Source organism: Salarias fasciatus, chromosome 22, assembly GCF_902148845.1.
Source record: "Salarias fasciatus chromosome 22, fSalaFa1.1, whole genome shotgun sequence".
NCBI lineage: Eukaryota > Metazoa > Chordata > Actinopteri > Blenniiformes > Blenniidae > Salarias > Salarias fasciatus.
Genome location: NC_043765.1, coordinates 31,682,976 through 31,703,984, shown reverse-complemented (window position 1 = coordinate 31,703,984; position 21,009 = coordinate 31,682,976). Strand labels below are relative to the sequence as shown.

Genomic DNA, 21,009 nt, shown 5'->3' with positions numbered 1-21,009 from the left:
TGATTCTCCAGCTTTGGTCTCATTGTCCTTCTTGGGTTTGTCTTCATGAAGTCTGTATTTGTGTGTTCAGCATCATGTTGATGGTGCTTTGCAGGCTTCAGAGCGGTGAGGGAACGGAACGCTGCTTTGTGGGCGGCGCTGTGAGTCTTGGTGGGCGGCGCTGTGAGTCTTGGTGGGCGGCGCTGTGAGTCTTGGTGGGCGGCGTTGTGAGTCTTCCCCTCTGTTTGTGTGCTTGTTGTCGGTTTCAGAGCTCTCTGCTCGCTCTCACTTCTGCTTCCCCGCTTGGCTTCATGTGATCCTGGAACTTCTGCTTTTCTAACGGCTGGTAATCACCTGACTCCAGCGCCGCGCTGCGGCGTTGACCCTTCTGGGCCGCCGTACCGCTGCCTTCCACACACAGCTGGAACAAACCAACAGCGCCGATAGTGCACCAACATGAAAACTCCACGGCTTCAAGTGGCAATGCAAAACTTTTTTTAAACAAAAATAAAGATCAACCCCCACCTCATCTTGATCTTCACTCAGGAAACATGATGTTGAGTTTTGCGGGCGAGTGAGGAGCAGTTTTCTCACTTTTTAATAATCTTCGACGCTCCACATCCAGACGTGCTCCACGTCCCGGAGAGGACGAAGATCCAGAGATGGAGGCGATCCACTGACCCAGATAGTGTCTGAACGGGCGCAGCGCGGCACCCTGGGTAATCTAACATTAGCCTTTCTCAGTGGTGTGTGTGTCTGAATGTGTGTGTTCTACACTCTCCTGGTGTTTGTGGTCATTAGAAATGAATGAGCGTATAAAACACACTCCAGCCATGACCTCTGGCCTCTGAGCCATTCAGTCTTTGTTCCAGAGCGTTCTCTCTGAGCGGCTCCATTAGCGGCACCTCCGTCAGTCCAGCGAGTGTGATCGTCTCGCTTCACACAGTTTAACACATTTATGAAGCAATCACAATCAAAGAAAACTGAACTTTTAAAAACTTTCAAAACGAGGATCTAGAAGCTTCCAGAGTTTTCACTGGACTTTCTGTCTCTGAGCTGATCCGTCCTGAAACTCCACCCAGACTCCACCGCTGCCACCGACCTCCATTCACACCTTCACTCCTCAAACGACAGGAACGACGGACTCCCGAAAGTCAGCTAGCAGCTGTTAGCCTGTTAGCATGATAGCCAAGTAAAGCCTGATTAATTGCCTTGAACACCAAATGAACGGATGATTCCACGCTGTGACTATGGTACAGTCCGAGGTCCAGTCAGTGAAGGAAACAAGTGAGTCCCTGAACGCCTCGTGGATGAGTCACTTCATTAAAACCAGGCCCGTCTGGGGGCAGTGCGGCAGTTCACGCTCTCAGCAGGGGGTCGGTTCGGTGAAGAAACTCCAGCCAAGTGGGATAAATATGGCATAATATAAATAAAATAAAGATAAATGACCCCCGTTAACCAGGAACTAACAAATAAACCACAAACGGATGAACAGTGCCAACGAAACAACCGTACGTTACGGAGTAAGACCACCTCTCAGCTCTGGGTGGCAGTAATGAGCACGTCTGCTGCTAGTCTGGAAAAAACGGGACTCGCTGCTCCATCTGGTGGCATAACATGGTATTGTGAGCTGGCTGGCTGGCTTGAAGCAGGCCAGAGAACATGGTGCTAGCGCTACTGAATTAGCATTAGCATGGAAGCCACACTGAGAGGATAAAAACACATGAAAACACGTAAAAACAAGTGAAACTATCCTTTAAAAAACCCCCACCTAATTCTGCATCAGAGAGCACAGCTGTAAACATCTTATTGGTCAACTCGTTGAGGTTTGGTGAAAAAGCAGCGTCGCTCATAATGGAGGAAGGTTTTTATCTGTGTTCCCAGAGCCGCAGACGACGTGCAGAGCTCCGGAGGCCAAACGTCCGGGACGACCCGGCCGCCCGTCGCCGTGTGAGAGCAGATTTAAAGGTCGCGATGTGAGCGCCACCGGCGACGGGCGGAGATGCTGACGGTGTTCGGTAATTATACACACAGTCTGTTTTGAAAGGCTTTCAATCACATGTTCGGTGTCAGAGGGAGTCAGAGGAGAAGGAGTCCGTCACGCCTCCTCTCAGCGTCAAACCCATCAGAGCAGAGGCTGATTCACAAATGATGCTCCATGCTGCTCTGCTCTGGACCAGTCTATACCGCTCCACTCTGCTCTGTTCTGTTCTGTACGGCTCTACACCGCTCCACTCGGTGCTGCTCTTCTCTCTTGATTCCGTTCTGGAGGCGTCTGTCGCCACATGCTTGCTACACCTGCCACAGCGCCCATCCTCCTCCTCCTCCTCCTCCTCCTCCTCCTCCCCCTGGTCTCGGTACCAGGCCTCTTCCTGGGCCGGTCATGTCAGATCTCTGTTAGTGTGCTTCAGTCGTTCTTTACAGGCCCATTTTGAAAAATAACAAAATAAGAATATCATAACAAAGATTATTTTTTCAGTCATTTCAGAGAGTAAAATCCAAGCAGTGTATGGATTCTTTACAAATGCAGCGAAGCATCTTCAGTGGGAACAGCTTCAGATTCCCGTTCCGGCTCCAGCTGCTCCGCCCACAGAGCTACACCCCGACCTTGACCCCAGCTTTGACCCTGAGCAGGAGGTCAGGAGGCCGGCGGTGATCCTGCAGCTGATGGTTCAAAGAACATTACACGACTCCGGGCCATGAGCGTGGCGCTGTGAGCCCGGCCTGCGGACTCCATCTTCCCACTGGAGCCGCTTCAGGCCGACGTTCTCAAAGACATCAGGAACAGAACTCTCAGCATTTCTATGGCAACAGTTGCTACAGTCAAAAATCCAGGGAGTGAGCAGAGTGTGTACACACAGACACACACACACACACACCACCTACATTCATGAGTGTGTGCAGAGAATGCAGAGAACCAGGAGATCCAAGAACTCATGAGGAGGTGGTGCGGCTCCAGAGTGCTCCTGGTTCAGAGCCTCCAGGGTCAAGAGCAAACGGTCTGTAGAAAGTCACGTGGTTCTGGAGCTACAGAGTTCTGCTGAGGGGTTCCAGGCTGGTGGAACCCTGTGAAGAGGCAGCAGATGTTCCTCTGGACGGTCAGGTGTGAAGTGTGCAGATTGTTGGGTTCGAGCCCCGCTCGGTGTCTGTGTGTCGTGTCAGTCCTCTGTCCTGTCAGTTTGGCCTGTTCTGTCACTGCTCAGTCCTGTCAGTCCTCTGTCCTCTGTCCTGTGGGTTCTCAGTCTCGTGGGTTCTGTGGGTTCTCGGCTGTCTCCGGGGTTTGCATCACAGTGACATGAAACAGGAAGACTCACCCTCATGTTGATCTCCCTCATCCTCTCCTGTCGCAGTTTGGACAGATTGGTAACTCTTGACATGACGGCTGATCTTCTCACGAAACAAACGGTGGAACATCCAAAGTGAAGAGCCGATCTTCCTGCCTGAGTTCTCTCTGGTTCCTGTCTGCTCTGCTTTAGAACCTGGAATGAAAAAGTAGGAGATAATGTGCTCTGACTGGCCGGCTGCTTCTGCTTCTGCTGAAGTGACTGTTCCTGTGAGAAATCTGACTTCTGAATCATCACCGCCCCCTCTCTCTCTCTCCCGCTCTCTCTCTCTCTCACACACACACACTCACACACACACACACACACACACACACACACACACACACACACACACACACACACACACTGCATTGATTTCTATTACTGTAGGACAGCAGATCTCAAAGCCTCGGTCTAAACTTCACCTCTGAGGTCTTTAAACGCACAGATAGAAACAGACGGAATCACCTCTACATGGTACCTGGGGGGCCGCAGGACGTCCTGGCCCCCACTAATCCCTGGCCCCCGCCAAGCCCCGGTTCCACCAAGCCCCGGTCCTCATGAAGCCTCTGGTCTCATGATGTCCCAGGTCTCACACATCGTCTCCCTTCATGTCTTTATTTTTTGTGTATCACTTTTATGGTTTCATGGAAAATCTGCGATCGATAACAGTGATCAGTAACGTACATCTAGGAGTAACAACCCAAACGCCTGACTGTGATGACTGTTTCACCTCCAGCTGAAGACTTCCTGCACGGCTGCTGCTCACTTCCTGCTTCCTCCGCAGGAAGCTGCAGGGCGTCGGCCTCTCGCACTGAAAGTCTTCATTCATTTTATTTAGTAAACAAACAACCAAAGGAGTGAACATCGCCTGATCATCAAACTCCAAACATTCCAGGTGACGAAGGAGGAGCACAGTTTAACAGCGTTCTGGTTTTTAGCAGCAGATATTGATTTAAAGCAAATTTAGAGTTCTTATGTAAAAACACAAAAATAAGTTTTAATTCAAATTTACATTTGGGAATTTAAAATGTTAAATATTTTAAAATGTTAAATATAACAGTGTCAGTCTGAGAGTCACAGAAGTAGGCAGATGTGAGTCTGGTTATATCATCACTTCACTCGTCAGGTCAGAAACGATTCGGCTACTATGAAACACATCTTTGACAAAAAGGTGATATTTTCTCTGAATTCTGAGGTTTCAGTCAGAATGATGAGGATGGGAAGAAAAACATTCCAGCTGTGTGAATGGGTGAGGGTTAACCACCAGCTTATTGTGACTCCATCTAATGTCATATTTCTTTTTCGAGGGATGAAGCTAAAATATTGTTCATTTTGTCAAAAGAAGGAGAAATAAATTAGTATAGATAACATCCTATTAAAATGTGCTGACCTTTTTTCAATATACTGGACTACACTATCTGCTAGGATAATATGCACTGCACGTGTGATTCCTGATCATTCAGGTTTAGATCACAAACTGGTGAAATGAATATTCCATACTATTTATTCTCTTTGATGTGATGAAGCATCGGGTATAACCACAGAACCTCAGGTTTATATCTGCTGTGGGCATCAAGCCAAACCATGTGAGAATAAAGGAGTTTTAACTGATTAATCAATAAGTTTTAATCAAGTCTCTTTTCAGATGAAAGCCTTGATACCCATCCAAGATGGCGGCTATGCCTCTGACGCCATATCTGTTGTCCGGATGCTGTGTGTAAATAAAGTTTTCTTTAAACCGGAAAACGACAGAAGAAACAGCAGTCGGCCATCTTCGTGAGGTCAACCGCTACAATGCTAAGGTACCATGATTCTGTTTATTACCAATCTCGGATGAAAATCGCGACAACCATTCAGTTGACACCTAAAGCTGTGATTCAGGTGTTGGTGAAGGTCAGCCTTGAAGCTAGCATTTAGCATTAAAAGCAGCTCGCGCAGTTAGCCTGCCGGCCGCTACATGCTAACACCGCTAGTCCTTCCAAGCAGCGCTTATAACGCCACTTCCGGGCAAATAACTGTTTCTTTACACCAACATGGAACCGTGGAAGATCTCAGGGATCGGGAAACGCCGTCACTTTAACTCCGAGGTGTCAGATATGAAGTGAAGTTAACGTTTCCTTCCGTTCTCAGCTCAGCGCGATGCCCGGAGTTTGAATAACTTTATTAACAACAGCAACAAAAACAACGGGATGGACGGCAGCAGCAGACATCGCCCTCTGGCGGCTCACAAACAAACTTTACAGAACTCTCCATAAGACACAGTTTAGCATCAACCTGATCCTGTTTCCATGAACATTAATGTGTTTCAGATTCTAAAACGTTTCTCTCTTCATGGGTTCATTCCCAGATGCCGAGACACTGCTCAGCAGGAGGCTGCAAGTCTCGAGACAACCGGGAGACTCGAAACGCCGGCATCACCTTCCACAAGTGAGCTGAAGCAAAGCCTCTGTTCACAGATGGAAACACGATGGAAGCTCCAAGTTATTTATATTCAAGCAAAAAGTTTTTTATTTTATCTTATTTACCAGATGTGATCCTGGTGTTTTCCAAAAGTTAGTAAAGTGATGTACAAGAAGCACCATTGTGGGGGGAAAAATCAACAATTCAATTCATCTTTATTCTGGACTCTCAGGCCAATAAAAACAAAAAGTGGCAAGTCCAGAATTATTCTCATTCTCATCAGTAATAAAAATGAAAGTCTTCTTTATCTCTTACAGCGATCACACTCTTCCTAGAACCACTGAGCAGCTTGTTTCATGTCTCCACTGGGATTTTGAACCGTTCGTTTTCAGCAATGAGCTCCAACTGTTATGTTTTCAACATGTCCTCCATTTAGTCCTCATAGCCTGTCCCTCTGAGGAGACACCTGTCTCCAGGGGACTCTGCCACTGGGGTTTTAGGTTGGTCCTCATTAGACCGCTGCTCAAAATGCAGCAGTGTTGTTTTGTGACTGTTAAATGAAAAAAGTCTGTTTCTCCAGTCATGATTTTCTCAGTTTAGTTTTCTGAAAAGTAAAGTTAAAATCTCGTCTCAACGTGATCGTGACACGAACATCGTGTCTCGTCTCGTCTGGCGAGCGGAGCGTCTCGTCACACGGTGGCGGCTGCATCATGAGTGTGTGGACTGTGTGCAGGTTACCTAAAGGCGCCACCCGGAGGAACCTCTGGATCAGCAACTCGCACCGCACCGACGCCTGGGACCCTCAGACCGACTTTGTGTACTTCTGCTCCAAACACTTCACGCCTCAGAGCTTCGAGCTGACCGGCTGCAGGTCAGTACGCCTGAAGCTCAAACCGAATGAACGAATGAAACACGGTGGTGAAACGTAACCTCGTCTGTTCTCAGTGGGATCCGGAGGCTGAGGGAAGACGCCTTTCCTTCGGTGTTCGAACTCTCCTCTGGGCAGAAAGTGAGGAGAGCTGCCGGCCTGAAGACACACGAGGACTCAGCTGGCAGGTAAACCCTCCACTCTGAGACATGAGGACACTCTGAGACGTGACACTCTGAGACGTGAAGACACTCTGAGACATGAAGACACTCTGAGACGTGATGTATCACAGTCAGGCTGTCAGAGATCTTCCGAGTGCTGGCCAAAGGACAGAAAGGCGTCGACCTCTGTCTCCACTGTCAGGTTTGGATGGGGGTCCTCAGGGTCTGGTTTGGGGCTTTCAGGGTTTCCCCCAGAAAACTTGCTCAGCCTGGTTTTTGGACTGCTGGAGAAGATGTAAAAAAAAAAAAAAAAAAAAAAAAAAAAAAAAAAGTTAAAAGTTGACAGAAATTTTGAAATTATGACTATTTTGTGTTAATTTAAGCATTTATTAACATGACTTAAGTGCAGAGTCTTACAAAAAGGCACAATCTTAAAATAAAGTTTTAACAAACAGAAAATACAATTAAAATAAATAATATCAAATGTTTTCACTTAAGTTAATCCCAGTGAATCTTAAAACAGCCATTGCTGTTCACATTTAAAGGTAAAATAAATTAACAAAAATAAAAAAGTGCAAACATGATCAAGGTGTAAAAAGAGGGAATTCAGACGCTGAAGAGGTCTCTGCTGGACTGTGTGACCTCTTCTACTTTTTGAATGAAAAATTGAAGAAAACTTATTGAAAATTATTAGATTGCTTACAGTTAAAGGTGCTGTAGGCAGGATTTTGCTAATCAATGCTAATTTTTCTGTGTTTTCTTTGGATTAAATGTTAGAGTATCCATTGATAATCCTTTAGGAGTGGAGCATAATTGCTCTACCGCGAGGGCGCAGCGTTTCCATCTGTCTCTGTTCTGAGCTGAAAAGGAATCTCCACAGCTCCAGGTATCTTTGACCAATCAGAAGAGCCCCTGAGGCTCTAACCGTGATTGGTCGAGGGGCGTTCGTCGCACGTTCTTGTGGGAGGGGCTTAACTTGCGTAAGGGCGTGATGTCAGAGAAAACAGGACAGGATTGGCTGTGCTGGGTTTCAAATCGCCATCTTAGATGGGTCAAACCGCCATCTTGCTTAGGTAACCCTAAACAAGATGGCGGAGATGCGGAATCCTGCAGCACCTTTAATATAGTTAATATTTTAATATTGTACAAAACATGCTTACCATACTCGGTCTTGTAGAGCCATTCGCTAAATTTAGGGTCAGCTAGCTGCTGCATCGCAGTAAATCATTGACTGTTTGACAGACTTGCATATTGCCAGTTGCTACGGTAACACTTGTTGCTGCCATGATGTTCTTTAAGTATTTAGCTAGGTTTACACTTGAACGATTCTGTGGCACGCATTGGCACAAATCGAGTCGGAAACTACTCGTGAAGTGTGCGCAAGTCTGCATAAACCCGTTGGGACTGCGTGCCATGTCGGGACGAGAATTTTGAAATTTTCAAAATTTTGGTCACGACAAAATATCGCAAATGGGCCGAGAACTATGCGCCAACTGTCCGTGAACGCCTCGTGAACGCGTCGGGACGATGCGGGAGGATGCTGCCAGTTGTGGCCGCCGGCGAGGACCCGGAAAAGAGCCCCATGCGGGGGATTTTCGACGCACTGTCGTTGCAGCATCAAGTGTAACGCCTTTAATTTGTCATTGAAACTGACTGATGTCAGCCGTCCGTCGGGGCCCCCTTCAGCTCGGGGCCCCAGGCAGCGCCTGTTCTGCTGCTCTTCAACACAGAGCAGCTGCAGGTTCAGGATCTTCTCTTCTCCGCAGTGACGGCGTCTCTGGCGTTCAGCGTGTTGTCTGTTCCACAGCAAATCTAACAACGACCTTGGGCTGGGGAAGGCCCCTTTTTTTGTAGACGTGCGTAATTGTGTGCTCAACTACGTCGTGCCAGTGCAGGAAGCTCGTAAGCTATGTGCAAACTATGCGTGAATGCGTCGTGCCAGTTCGTGACATTGACGGGCGCATTCGTGAACTAGTCGTGAACTAGTCATGAACTGGTCGTGAACTGGTCGTGAACTGGTCGTGAACTAGTCATGAACTGGTCGTGAACTGGTCGTGAACTGGTCGTGAACTGGTCGTGAACTGGTCGTGAACTGGTCGTGAACTAGTCATGAACTGGTCGTGAACTGGTCGTGAACTAGTCATGAACTGGTCGTGAACTAGTCATGAACTAGTCGTGAACTGGTCGTGAACTGGTCGTGAACTAGTCATGAACTGGTCGTGAACTAGTCATGAACTGGTCGTGAACTGGTCGTGAACTGGTCGTGAACGGTGCGGGAGCCTGCCGGTTCGTGACTCCAGATTGGCTCGCCTTGCCACGACAACATGGTGGCAAAAAGTCGTGCAGGTGTAAACCTGGCTTTAGTTGTTTCTATGGAGTTCACAGCAGTGCAGCAGTCCAGCAGTACCTCCTTCAGTCCAGCAGAGGGCGCATTGTCACTGTCAGATGTATAGTGCAGTGTGAATCAGTAGAAGAAGAATGTGTATGAATGGAATCCCTCAGACTGATGAAGCACGTTGCTCGCGGCGGTTCATTAAACAGAAGCAGTTCCGCCGTCTGGACAGTGAATCATTCTGAGGACAGAACACGAATCATTCTGGATTAAATCCGCTAGTTCGATGTTTCCCATCGCGGCTGGCAGAAGGCTGCTCTGACGACGTGCTAACATCCATGCTAACTCGCACCGGCTCTGCCTCATGGCGCCGCGGCTCGGTGGGCTCTCCGTGGCGCCCCCCCCTGGCCTGGGGGTGAGCGAGCGGCTCATCGCCTCCTGTGCTCCTCTGACGTCAGAAAAAGAAAGTGTCCAACGTTTTTTGACCCTTTCTCCGTGACATGTGGCGTAAAAGTTGTCAGCGTGCAGACAGGTGGAGACAGGCAGTGGCTGTAGGGGTCAGGTGATGAAAATACACCTGACCTCTGACCCCTGTGTGTTCACGTATCGACCATAAGGTGTCGCCATCGCACCTTCAACCGTATCACCAGATGCCATGAAAAGCTCTGGAGACGTCTCTGGTGTCGCTGTTTTGGTGCATAAGAAAACATATTTACACTAAATAAACCAGCGACGCTTCGCCTGGCGGGAAGGGGGGGGGGGGGGGGGGGGGGGGCGGGAAAAGCCCGGCGGCCCCCCAGGCCTGTAAAGCACAGAGGAAACCCTGAGAGAGCCTCATGAGGACCACCTCGGAGCTTCTGCAGGGAGACGGTCCACGTTCAGGATCTGGTTTGTCCTTGTCTGTTTCCTCAGGAGGAAGAGTTCCTGCTCAGCACAGTCAGAGACGAGGCAGGACGCCGCCGCAGAAGAGGACTTAGCTCAGAGGACAGACCCGGCTCGGAGGACAGACCCGGCTCGGAGGACAGACCCGGCTCGGAGGACAGACCCGGCTCAGAGGACAGACCCGGCTCGGAGGACAGACCCGGCTCGGAGGACAGACCCGGCTCGGAGGACAGACCCGGCTCGGAGGACAGCCCCAGCAGCTGAGACCTCCATCTTCCATTCTGAGGACGCTCCAGAGGTGGAGCCGGCCCCGTCCACCCCGGAGCCTCGTCCCCTGTCCCCGTCGCGCTACATGAGACGTCTGCCCCCCCCGGTGGGCTTCTACCTGTCCCGGGAGCACAGCTACGCCCAGCCGGGCCCCCTGCTGTGGAGGAGACGCTACGACCAGGTGGTGGACTGCCTGGAGACGGCCCTGAGACAGCTCCGGGCCGCCCGGCGGCGCGAGGCCCGGCTGAGGGCCGCCGTGCTCCGGCTCCGGGACCGACGCACCCGGACCCCGCGGGACCCCGACCCCCGGGAGACACTGGACTGTCAGTGGCCCGAGGAGGACAGGGGCTCCTGTCCTCACTGTGGACGGGGACAGACGGACGGCGGGACGGAGCCTCCGGCTGAGGCTGAAGACCAGCTGCAACACGGAGACTCCGGACTCACATCCTGGTCCTCAGGCGAGGGACCGCAGTCCTGGTCCTCAGCCGAGGGACCCCGGTCCTGGTCCTCAGCCGAGGGACCCCGGTCCTGGTCCTCAGCCGAGGGACCGGTGACGGTCAGGGAGCTCCGCCTGGACTCGGGTGTGCAGGAGGAGGCCGGAGCTCCCGGTCTGGACCGTCCCCTGCAGCAGCAGGTGCTGCTGATGGAGGACGGCTCGGAGGGACAGCTGGTCCTGGTCCCCGTCCACAGCCCGGACGGCCTGCAGGACCTCCAGACCATCCTGGTGTCGGAGCTGGACCTTCAGGGGGACGGAGGACACCCGGCGGAGGACGGACAGGAGCCGTGTGACGAGGACAGTCTCACCACGGACCCGTCAGGACCGGCGAGGGAGGACGTGAGGGACAGACTGAAGGAACATCTGGAGGGCTTCCAGCTGCAGCTCAGCACCCAGTTCACACACTGAACACACACACACACACACACACACACACTCTTACATGTCCATATTATAAATGGGATCGTCTCTCCCCAGGTTTCTGAGACGTCTTCACATCTTGGTGTCCTTGTCCTTTCATGGACCAGTTTTCCTGAATGAAGCGAGTCTGAAGACGTGTTGTGTGTTTTCCTTGGAGACGTGTCCAGGCCGCCCTGCTGCTGCCACACCCAGCCAATAAAGTAATTCACAGTTTGATGTCCTCCTGTGTTTGTGGACTCTGGCTGGTTTCGTTTGGGACGCGTCCGGCGGGATTCGGCAGCAGAGCCGAGGACGCTCCGGTCCGAACTCCAGACGTTTCTCTGTGGATTTCCGGGTTGACTTCGCGATCAGCCGCTGCGTCGGCAGCAGGCGCCGCCTGCACGTTGACGGCGCCACAGACACCGGAGGCGGCCATCTTGGAGGGGTGGACCTCGCTTACACAGCACATTGAGGAATGACAGGTTTCACTACAGTAGTGATCATAAATCCATCAGTTTTCAACCAATATTCCAGTTTATTATACATATAAAACATGGAGGACACACAGACATAAACAGAATGAAATGAACTCTTAAACTTTCAGGATGATTGAAGTTTTTATTGAGAGAATTGGTTTAAGGATGGTATATTGTAGCTACTTGATTGGTACTGATATGATTGTGTGATTCTGATCTTTATATTGCATTGTTAAATCTATGTTTATCCCCATTATAATCAATATTGCTTTATATTTTAATTTTGTCATCACTTATTATTGCTGTGGTCATTTATTATTATATTCCATTCTATTCTATTAATTTTGATTCATACTGAGTTTCAACATGATAAATCCCACAAGCAGGAAAGTCTCGGACGCAACATCTGTCTCATTGACCTGTTAGTCACTGAGCCCTGTTTTTGAGGCACCTGCTCGAAAATGAAAAAAATAAAATAAAAATGCTGTATATCTGGAAATACAACTTCTATGTAAATAATCTTGATATCAAAGTAAAGGTAAGATCAGTGAGATTTCATCAGAGGTGTAACCATCACTGTAGGTGCCACTGTGTCAGAGTAAAGGCAGAAGGAACACAGGAATGAATGAAAGGTTTTTATCCTCGCCAAAAAAAAAATCTCTTTATACCATCAATTCCATTTGAAGATGTGCTGTGAGTTCCCTAAATACTCCAGAAACACCTGCAGTAACTTCTTGACATTTCCTGTACAAAGCTGCAAGTGGCTACAGTAAAGTTACAGAGGTTTTAGTAAAGGAGTGTCTGGGCGTTCTCCAGTTCGGCTCAGTTTGGCACCACCTGTAACATTTGAGTTTTCTTTGGCACCAAATGGTAAAACTAATTTATTTTCAATTCCATGTCATTATGGCTTAACACCAGTGACGTGCAGTCAGGGGAGGCACCTGTCATCACGGAAAGGAGAAAATATCAAATGAAAAAATAAATCAAATGGTTAGAGTAATTCAGTAATGTGCACTTTAAAGTTACTTTCCATGTGACCTCGCCATTTTTAGATTTTTTTTTTTTTTTTTTTCAAAATTTCAAAAAGCCTGGCTGTGTGGATGTCCTGCAAGAAGCCACCTTTTCTGCTTTTCATGCTTACTTTTCTCACCTTGTGACAATGTCTGGACTCAGATGGGATACTGTGACCTGAAGAATTTGCTAAGAAGCCTCATCAAACATGAGCAGTCGACCACGCACATTCTAAGTCAACTCGCGCTAAAAACGTTCGGGATGTCCAGAATAGACTTGGCTTTGGACGAACAGCGCAAACTCAACATCAGCATCCACAATACGAAGGTAAAGGAGAACCGGGAGATTTTAAAAGATCTCATCAATGCCACCTGCTTCCTCGCCAAACAACAGCTGGCATTTCGTGGAAATGATGAAAGTACAGGCTCTGCAAATCGTGGCAACTATGTTGAACTATTGCATGCTTTTGCTGAGAAAGATGACAGGCTAGCTCGACATTCAGAGACATCCACTGTGTCTTCTGGCTTGTCAAATAGAATACAGAATGACTTAATCGAAGCGGTCGGTGATGTCATTAGGAACGACATTAAAAAGGAGATCGGTGCAGCCCCATTCGTTGCTGTAGAAGTAGATGAGACCACAGACGTCACAAGCCAAGCTCAGATTTCGGCCATATTACGGTATGTGGCTACATCTGAAGCAGGCTGTGAGGTGGAGGAGGCATTTTTGGGCTTTGATGATGTGAGTGAGGACAGACGTGCTCCTGCCATTGCTGAGTATGTCCTGGGAGTATTGGAGAAGTACGACTGTACTGACAAGCTTGTAGCTCAGACATATGATGGGGCTGCTGTAATGGCCTCACAGCTTAATGGTGTGCAAGCTAAAGTTAAAGAAAAAGTGCCCGAAGCCATGTTTAAGCAATGTTACGCACACAAGCTGAAGTTGGTGCTCTTGCATTCAGCAAAGTGCATGCCCGAATGTCGCACGTTTTTTAAAACAGCTGAGGGACTTGTGTCATTTTTCAGCAAATCCACCAAGCGCACTCACCTGCTTGATGACGTTGTCAAGCGCCGCTTACCAAGAGCAGCACCTACGAGATGGAGCTCCAACTCTAGGCTGCTGCAGACAATATGCATGCACCAAAATGATCTGCGCAAGTTATTTCATGTCATTATGGAAAATCCGGACGGCTGGGATAATGACACGCTGAGGATGGCAGCAGGTTACGATCGGTGGCTGTCAAAAGCATCAACCTGCTTTCTCCTGATGGCGTATGAGGACATTTTCAATTAAACTGACGCACTTTTTAGAGTGCTGCAAAACAAAGTCATGGACATTGAATATTGTCGTGCGCGCATCCACGACACCATTGCAGCTCTCGAGCGCCTGAGACTGAACTTCGACAGTTTCTGTGACCGATTTGAGCAGAAATGCAGCGCACTGGGCCTGAACGAGAGTGGAGACAGACAGTCGATGAGATGTGAACGAAAACGACTATTCTGTAACATTCTGGAAAACATAAGCTGTTAAATGAAGGCCAGGTTTGATCATTTTGGTGAGCTGGATTTCCTTGGTTTGGTGGACTGTGCAAAATTCTGTGAAATGTCGCAACATTTTGATGACACGAAGCTGCAGAGCCTGTCAAAATACGCCAAATTCTTTGACTTTGTAAAACTGAAGGCGGACCTCGTGGGACTGTACAGCTCACAAACGGTGAGGGATGAATGTAAATCTCCTGGACAGCTTCTCAGCTTTTTGGCCCAGAAGGATCTCATCCAAACTGTTCCTGAAGCAACAAAGTTGCTCCAGCTGGTGCTCACTGTTCCAGCTACTGCAGCGTCGGTGGAGCGGTCATTCTCAGCGCTGAAAAGGCTGAAAACATACAGTCGGAACAGGACTGATCAAGGACGACTTTCTTCACTGGCAGTGATCTCCATTGAGGCAGAGAGACTTTCAAAACTGAGGAAAGATAAGGAGGACTTCTACAAACAAATTATCGATGCTTTTCTTCAGAAGGAGCGGTGCATGGACTTCATTTATAAGTAAAGGTAAGACGATAAAGAATGTTTTTTTTCTGTGCTTTTTTCTGTGCTACAGTTTGTATATGTAAAGAATGCTGATATGAAATTTTAAACAAAACACGTTAACTGTTGCCAGTCAAATGGTGAATAAGCTACTCTGCAGGCTTCATGTTTGTAAATCTGACTGATGACGTCAGTGCCTCACCAGCCATGAACCTCACAGCACGTCACTGCTTAACACACACATGTCCACACCTCAGCATGAGCGAAACCATAAATGAAAGAGTCATACCAGCTCGGACGTCGCCCGGTCAACAAGGTCTGCGTCAGTTGTTGTGGAACCAGGGCACACTGATGACAAATTGGCTACTGGAACAAGACACTCGTGGAGCAGGTCGGAGAACAGAGCGTTAATGGAATGCTACTACAGCAGTAATCCCAGCGAAAGGGGATACATGCAGAGAATGTGGGAACAATGGTTACTTCGAAACCCAACATCCAAGCTGACTAAGAAACAACTACTAAGTCAGTGCTCGAATATCCGCAAGAGGAACTTACTGTCACAGTTGGAGATTGATGAGGTGCAACAAGAATGGGTACCAAGCCCCAGCACCTCGCCCACGGTACAAGATGCTACATCAAGAGGGAGCCAGGACGACAGGTCATACGAGATTGGGTACCAAGCCCCAATAACAGAGCTGAACACGAGAGCAGGTGACCTGAGAGAGAAGTTCATGACGTCCTGGGGAACTCAAGACCCTCCTGGCTGCCAAGGCTAAGTAATGATAAAGTACCACCGGAATCTCTACTGGAAGATGTGAACACAGCACTGCTAACTATCCCTACCAACACCATCACTGAGACCAAACAGCTGATATATGCAACAGCGACAGTCATCCTAGAGATGCTTGGCTACAAGATGAACAGCATGAGTAGCCGGAGTGAACAAGAACCTCCATGGAAAAGAAGGCTAGAGGCAAAAATCATGGCAACACGGAGAGAAGTCAGCTTCCTCACAGAACTAAGCAGAGGGGTGAATCTCAAGAAAGAACTGCCCAAGAAATACAGAAAGCTGTCAGTAACTGAGGCATTGGAGACTGCTAAGCAAAGACTCACAGCCCTAGCTACCCGCCTAGAGAGATACACCAGAGAAGTGGAGACCAGGAGAATAAACAGGGTGTTCTCCAACAACCCAGCTAAGGTCTGCTCTCAGTGGCAGGGTAGTAAGACCACAGCAGACCCACCCAGGGCTGAGACGGAGCAATACTGGAAGAGTATCTGGGAGAAAGATGTGTCACACAACATCAATGCCCAATGGCTGGCAGGCTTGCAGACAGAGCACAGCAACCTCCCAGAACAAGACCCAGTAGTAATTACAACAGCAGATGTACAGGCAAGAGTGGCCAAAATGAAGAGCTGGACAGCTCCAGGGCCCGACAAGATTCACACCTACTGGCTTAAGAAGCTAACTGCACTCCATGAACGCCTTGCAGCGCAAATGAACCAGCTGCTAATATCAGGGACCCACCCAGAGTGCCTAACCCAAGGTCGGACAGTCCTCATCATGAAGGACACCCAGAAGGGAACAATACCATCAAACTACCGGCCTAGAACCTGCCTCAACACCACACGGAAGCTCCTATCAGGCATCATAGCAGCCAAGATAAGTAGGCACATGGATCAGTACATGAGTAAAGCACAAAAAGGCATTGGCAATAACACCAGGGGGGCCAAACACCAGTTACTGGTTGACAGGGCAATCGCCCAAGACTGCAAGGCCCGCAGCACCAACCTGTGCACTACCTGGATTGATTACAAGCTAGCCTATGACTGGAGTGATTGAAACTGTACAACATCAACAGGACTCTAAGGAGCTTCATTCAGAACTCAATAGGGCTGTGGAAGACCAGTCTAGAGGCCAACTCAAAGCCAGTGGCACAGGTTAGCATCAAATGCGGCATATACCAAGGCGATGCCCTGTCCCCCCCTGCTGTTCTGCATAGGCCTGAACCCCCTCAGCCAGATCATTACGAAGAGCGGCTTTGGATACCAGTTCAAGAGCAGAACAACTGTCAGCCACCTCCTCTACATGGATGACATCAAACTGTATGCCAAGAATGAGCGTGGCATCGACTCCCTGATCCACCTCACCAGGATATACAGCAATGACTTTGGGATGTCATTCGGACTGGATAAGTGTGGAAGGATGGTATCTAGAAGAGGGAAGGTGATCACAACTGAAGGAGTTGAATTACCTGAAGGGAACATAACAGATGTGCAGGACAGCTACAAGTACCTGGGGGTCCCACAGGTAAATGGTAACCATGAGGAGGCAGCTCGAAAGTCAGCCACAGTCAAATACCTACAGAGAGTAAGGCTGTGTTCACACCGAGTCGAGCCAGGACCCCTTTTGGGAAGTGTGAATTTGTAAATCAGCCTCTTCATAAATAACTGAATCGCGTTCTCACCGGCGTCGAACTGAAGGGGCGTCAAACCAGACAGAAGCAAGTCGGGTGCCGGAAGGAAACGCAATACTTGTTCCAAATAAGTGATTTCAAAATAAAAGCTGTGTCGTGTTTTTGCCTTAATATTCTATTTTTTGACTTCTTCAGGTAGAATACAGAACAAACAACGTGATGTAGTCATTATACGCATTAGAAGAATGAACGGTTTTGTACCTCGTCACTGCAGGAAAGTCAAACAACTCAAAAATTGCACAAAACAGCTCTCTGACCGGAGCAGCTTTGTGTTGCCAGATTGGGCAGGTTTCCGCCAAATCAAGCTTCTTTTTTGAACACGTCTGATGGGTTGATGAAATGATTATATGTTTATGAAGTGTTTTTTTAATTGTACAAATACGGTTTTAACGTGCATTTTCCACCGAGACGGCAGTTTGGGCTGCTTTCTGTTGAGTTAAACGGGTTTATGGTGCGAGATCGACATATATGGCAACCTCCTCCAGTGGACTGCAGAGACACCGCAGACGGTGCTGCGGTGATTCCATTCTGTAGATGGAACCCAGCCAGAACGGTTGTTCTGTTGTACATGATTTTTCTGCAGACCATACAAATCGCCGACTTTCTGAAGGAAGCACAGACTCTCCGCCGTGCTCGACGTGCGCGCTCAGAATAACAGTCTGTGTCGTTCGTTACGGAAGCCTCACATGGACAAAAGTGTGGCAAACGAGGAAAGCTGGCTGGACCCGGGGAGCGACCGTGTCCTCACCGCATGTAGATTGAGCCGGTGCTGACCTCGGACCTCCTCCTCGAGGCGGCCCCGGCTGGACCCACAAGTAGGTCGCTCCAACGTGAAAAACGTGTCACACTGTCGCTACCAGCTCCACCACGTCATTTATGTCGAGCCAAATGCTTTGGTGTGAACACAGCCTAAGACAGGTCCTGAAGAGCCAGTTGAACGGCAAAAATAAGATCCAGGCCATAAACACCCACGCCCTACCAGTAATCAGATACCCTGCTGGCATAATATCCTGGCCACTGGAAGAAATGCAAGCCACTGATATCAAGACAAGAAAGACACCAAGAGAAAGGAGGGAGGCCGAGGACTGAGCACAAGATCAATAGGCCGGGATCTACCACACCAAACAAGACCCCAGGTGCAAACTGTGCAAAGAAGCCCCAGAGACAGTACGGACCATCACAGCAGGGGGTAAGACGCTGGCAGGCAAGGCATACATGGAACGGCACAACCAGGTAGCCGGCATCGTGTACAGGAACATATGTACCGAGTATGGACTGGAGGTCCCAGGGTCCAGATGGGAGACACCTCCAAAGGTGGTCGAGAAGAAAGTAACAAAGTACAAGGTCGGACAGCAGTAGACCGTCGATTACTATTGCAACAACACATCATCAGTAGGGTCAAACTAACCTGTCTCACGACGGTCTAAACCCAGCTCACGTTCCCTATTACTGGGTGAACAATACAACGCTTGGTGAATTCTGCTTCACAATGACAGGAAGAGCCGACATCCAAGGATCAAAAAGCGACGTTGGTATGAACGCTTGGAGTGGTTCCCCATTGTGAGCAGTCTGTCTCTCGAGTTAAACACACCTTTACCTGCATCTGCAGCATGCAAGAGACTGTTCAGTCCAGCTGGGTTGGTCTTCTCTCCTAAAAGAGCACGTCTCCATTCGAAAAACTTTGAAAATCAACTTCTTTTGAATTTGAACCACAAACACCTGTAAAATACTTGCCAAGAGAATTGTCTGTCTTGTTAAATATTATACCAGAATTGGAAATAATTCACAATTTTAGAGCTTGTAAAGCTTTTGTTTACAATGCTCTGTTCTAAATAAATTTGAGCAGACAGTGTTTTGTCTGGTTCTTATTTTGAATATTTACTACATTCACAATTCACGTTCAATATTTTACATTTTTGCATTTTTTCATCTGAAATAAATACTTTTACTTTTTACTTGCAAAGTAAATTTTAAAGCAAGTACTTTTGTACTTTTACTGAAGTAAATTATTCCTTGGGTACTTTGACTTTTACTTAAGTATTTTTTTTGCCCCAGTATCTGTACTTTTACTTAAGTAAACAAAATGAGTACTTCTTCCACCACTGTGAATCACTGGCCATCATGCCACTGAGCAAAGGACTATTTTTTTTTTTTTTTTTTGCTGTGAGGCACAGGGGTACGTTGTATTTTCTACAGTATACTGGGGTTTTCACCCGAGGAGTCCTGGCATCTCCGACAGTATATCCTTGACTGTGTGGCATCCGTGCCATAGTACGCTGGCATGCACATCAACACGGGTGCTGGCTGGGGTGCTGAGCCTGCTCCAAAAGACAACATTTCAGCAGCAAGCTGCTCCCTGAACATTTTATGTCTCTTTTCAGTCAAATCAGCGCTTGCCTTGCACATTTACTTGTACAGGATAAAACGGTTCACAATAGCAATGTCCAAGACGTGGTAGGAAAAAGTCTTGTACCACTTCATGCTTTTGTGGTGTACACTGTAGTATCCAATGAGAGCATCAGAAAGATCTACGCCACCCATGTTACTATTACAGTCCAAAATGGAATCTGGGACAGGGATTGATTTAGTCTGCCACACCCCAGCCTCCTTCACCTTACACTTTACAGTCTTCCCACTGAAGGCCTCATGGAAAGTTGAACACACTGTCAGCTCCCGTGTGTCCATCCACTTGACAAGAAGTAAAGGATCTCGCCTAATCCAGCGTATGTCTCCCCTTTCTGGTTTTTTTGGAAAGCTGCTGGAAACTGTATTTTAAAAACCAACATGGTTTTTTCTAGGGATGTGCGATACCACTTTTTTTCAGACCGATACCGAGTACGAGTACTTCATCTTCAGTACTCACCGATACCGATACTCGCATACCGATACTTTATATACATAAAATTTAAAATAATGCAATGACAGATTATTTTTGAAAATGAATTTTATTTCTAATAAAAAGGCAGCCCAGCCAATTTCTCTGAATTTTAAGTTTTTCTTAAAAATGAACTGACTTACAAGACGTAAACAAACAACTCTAAGTTATACACTTTTTTAAATGAATTTATTTTAACGGTTTTTAAATTAAATTAAGTGCAAGAAAAACAGTTTTCCACTTTACATAAACTACGGTTTTTAAATGTACTAATTTTAATGATTTTTTTTATGAACTAAAGTCAAAGATAGAAGTTTAAAGAGTTGCTCATGTTATTTGTGCTGCTCTCGGATCTCTGCTCTTCAGTTTCTCGGTCTTCTGCAGAGTTTGCCGTCGAGTTGCTGCCGGAGTTTTCTTTTTTTCCAGCACAACAGCATCAGACTCTCGTCCACAAGCTTCGCCCTGAGGTGTTTCAACAAATTACTAGTGGTAAATGAACAACATCGCGCACCTCCTTTAGCAATTTTAGCATTGCAGAGTTTGCATTCTGCAAAGCTCGGCTCGTTTTCACTTATATAAAAGAATTTCCACACCAGCGAAGTTTTGGTGAGACGAGCAGCAGTTCTAGATTCATTCCTGTTGTCTCTGCTCTGGATGTGACTCATGGAGAAGTCAGCCCGCTGCGGTGTCGCACCCTGCGCCTGTCAGCTCCAGAGAGGAGCTTCTTCCTCTTTCATGTTTGTCGGCAGCTTGCATCCCATTTGGTTGCACTACCGCCAACTGCTGGTGAGGAGGGCTTACTACGCGTGGGGTTTTCTTGCCGTGAGTATCGGCGGCTGGCATCGGTAGCCTTCACGAGTACCCGATACTTTGAAATAAGGCCAGTATCGGCCCGATACCGATACCTGGTATCGGTACTCGCACATCCCTAGTTTTTTCGAATAGTCCCACAGCAGGCAATGTCCTTCCTGTAAAGGTCCTGAAAGAGAGCAGGGCTATTGTAAAAATTGTCCACAAACAGTGTGTAGCCCGAACCAAG

General features: G+C 48.0%; 2 protein-coding genes across 2 annotated transcripts in view; one reads left to right on the top strand and one right to left on the bottom strand.

Moving 5' to 3' along the window:
- LOC115409661 (rho guanine nucleotide exchange factor 2-like) overlaps positions 1-21,009 on the bottom strand; it is a 43,013-nt gene that overhangs the window by 21,597 nt on the left and 407 nt on the right. Inside the window, exon 2 of the mRNA XM_030120923.1 lies at positions 3,294-3,361. Within this exon, the coding sequence (XP_029976783.1) occupies positions 3,294-3,356 (63 nt within the window). The 5' untranslated portion in view covers positions 3,357-3,361. The remainder of the gene's footprint in view (positions 1-3,293; positions 3,362-21,009) is intronic.
- LOC115409662 (THAP domain-containing protein 7-like) lies at positions 5,058-12,037 on the top strand. The gene is made up of 5 exons (XM_030120925.1): positions 5,058-5,107; positions 5,653-5,732; positions 6,439-6,576; positions 6,651-6,761; positions 9,979-12,037. Exons 2-5 carry the CDS (start codon positions 5,653-5,655, stop codon positions 11,117-11,119), a joined length of 1,470 nt encoding a protein of 489 aa, XP_029976785.1. The 5' UTR covers positions 5,058-5,107; the 3' UTR covers positions 11,120-12,037.

What these genes read in the sequence shown, in the direction of transcription:
- LOC115409662 (XM_030120925.1), top strand. Translation starts at nt 5,653, where the DNA reads ATGCCGAGACACTGCTCAGCAGGAGGCTGCAAGTCTCGAGACAACCGG. An exon ending in TTCGAGCTGACCGGCTGCAG is followed by an intron (nt 6,577 to 6,650) that starts GTCAGTACGCCT and finishes GTCTGTTCTCAG; the next exon opens with TGGGATCCGGAGGCTGAGGG. An exon ending in CACGAGGACTCAGCTGGCAG is followed by an intron (nt 6,762 to 9,978) that starts GTAAACCCTCCA and finishes CTGTTTCCTCAG; the next exon opens with GAGGAAGAGTTCCTGCTCAG.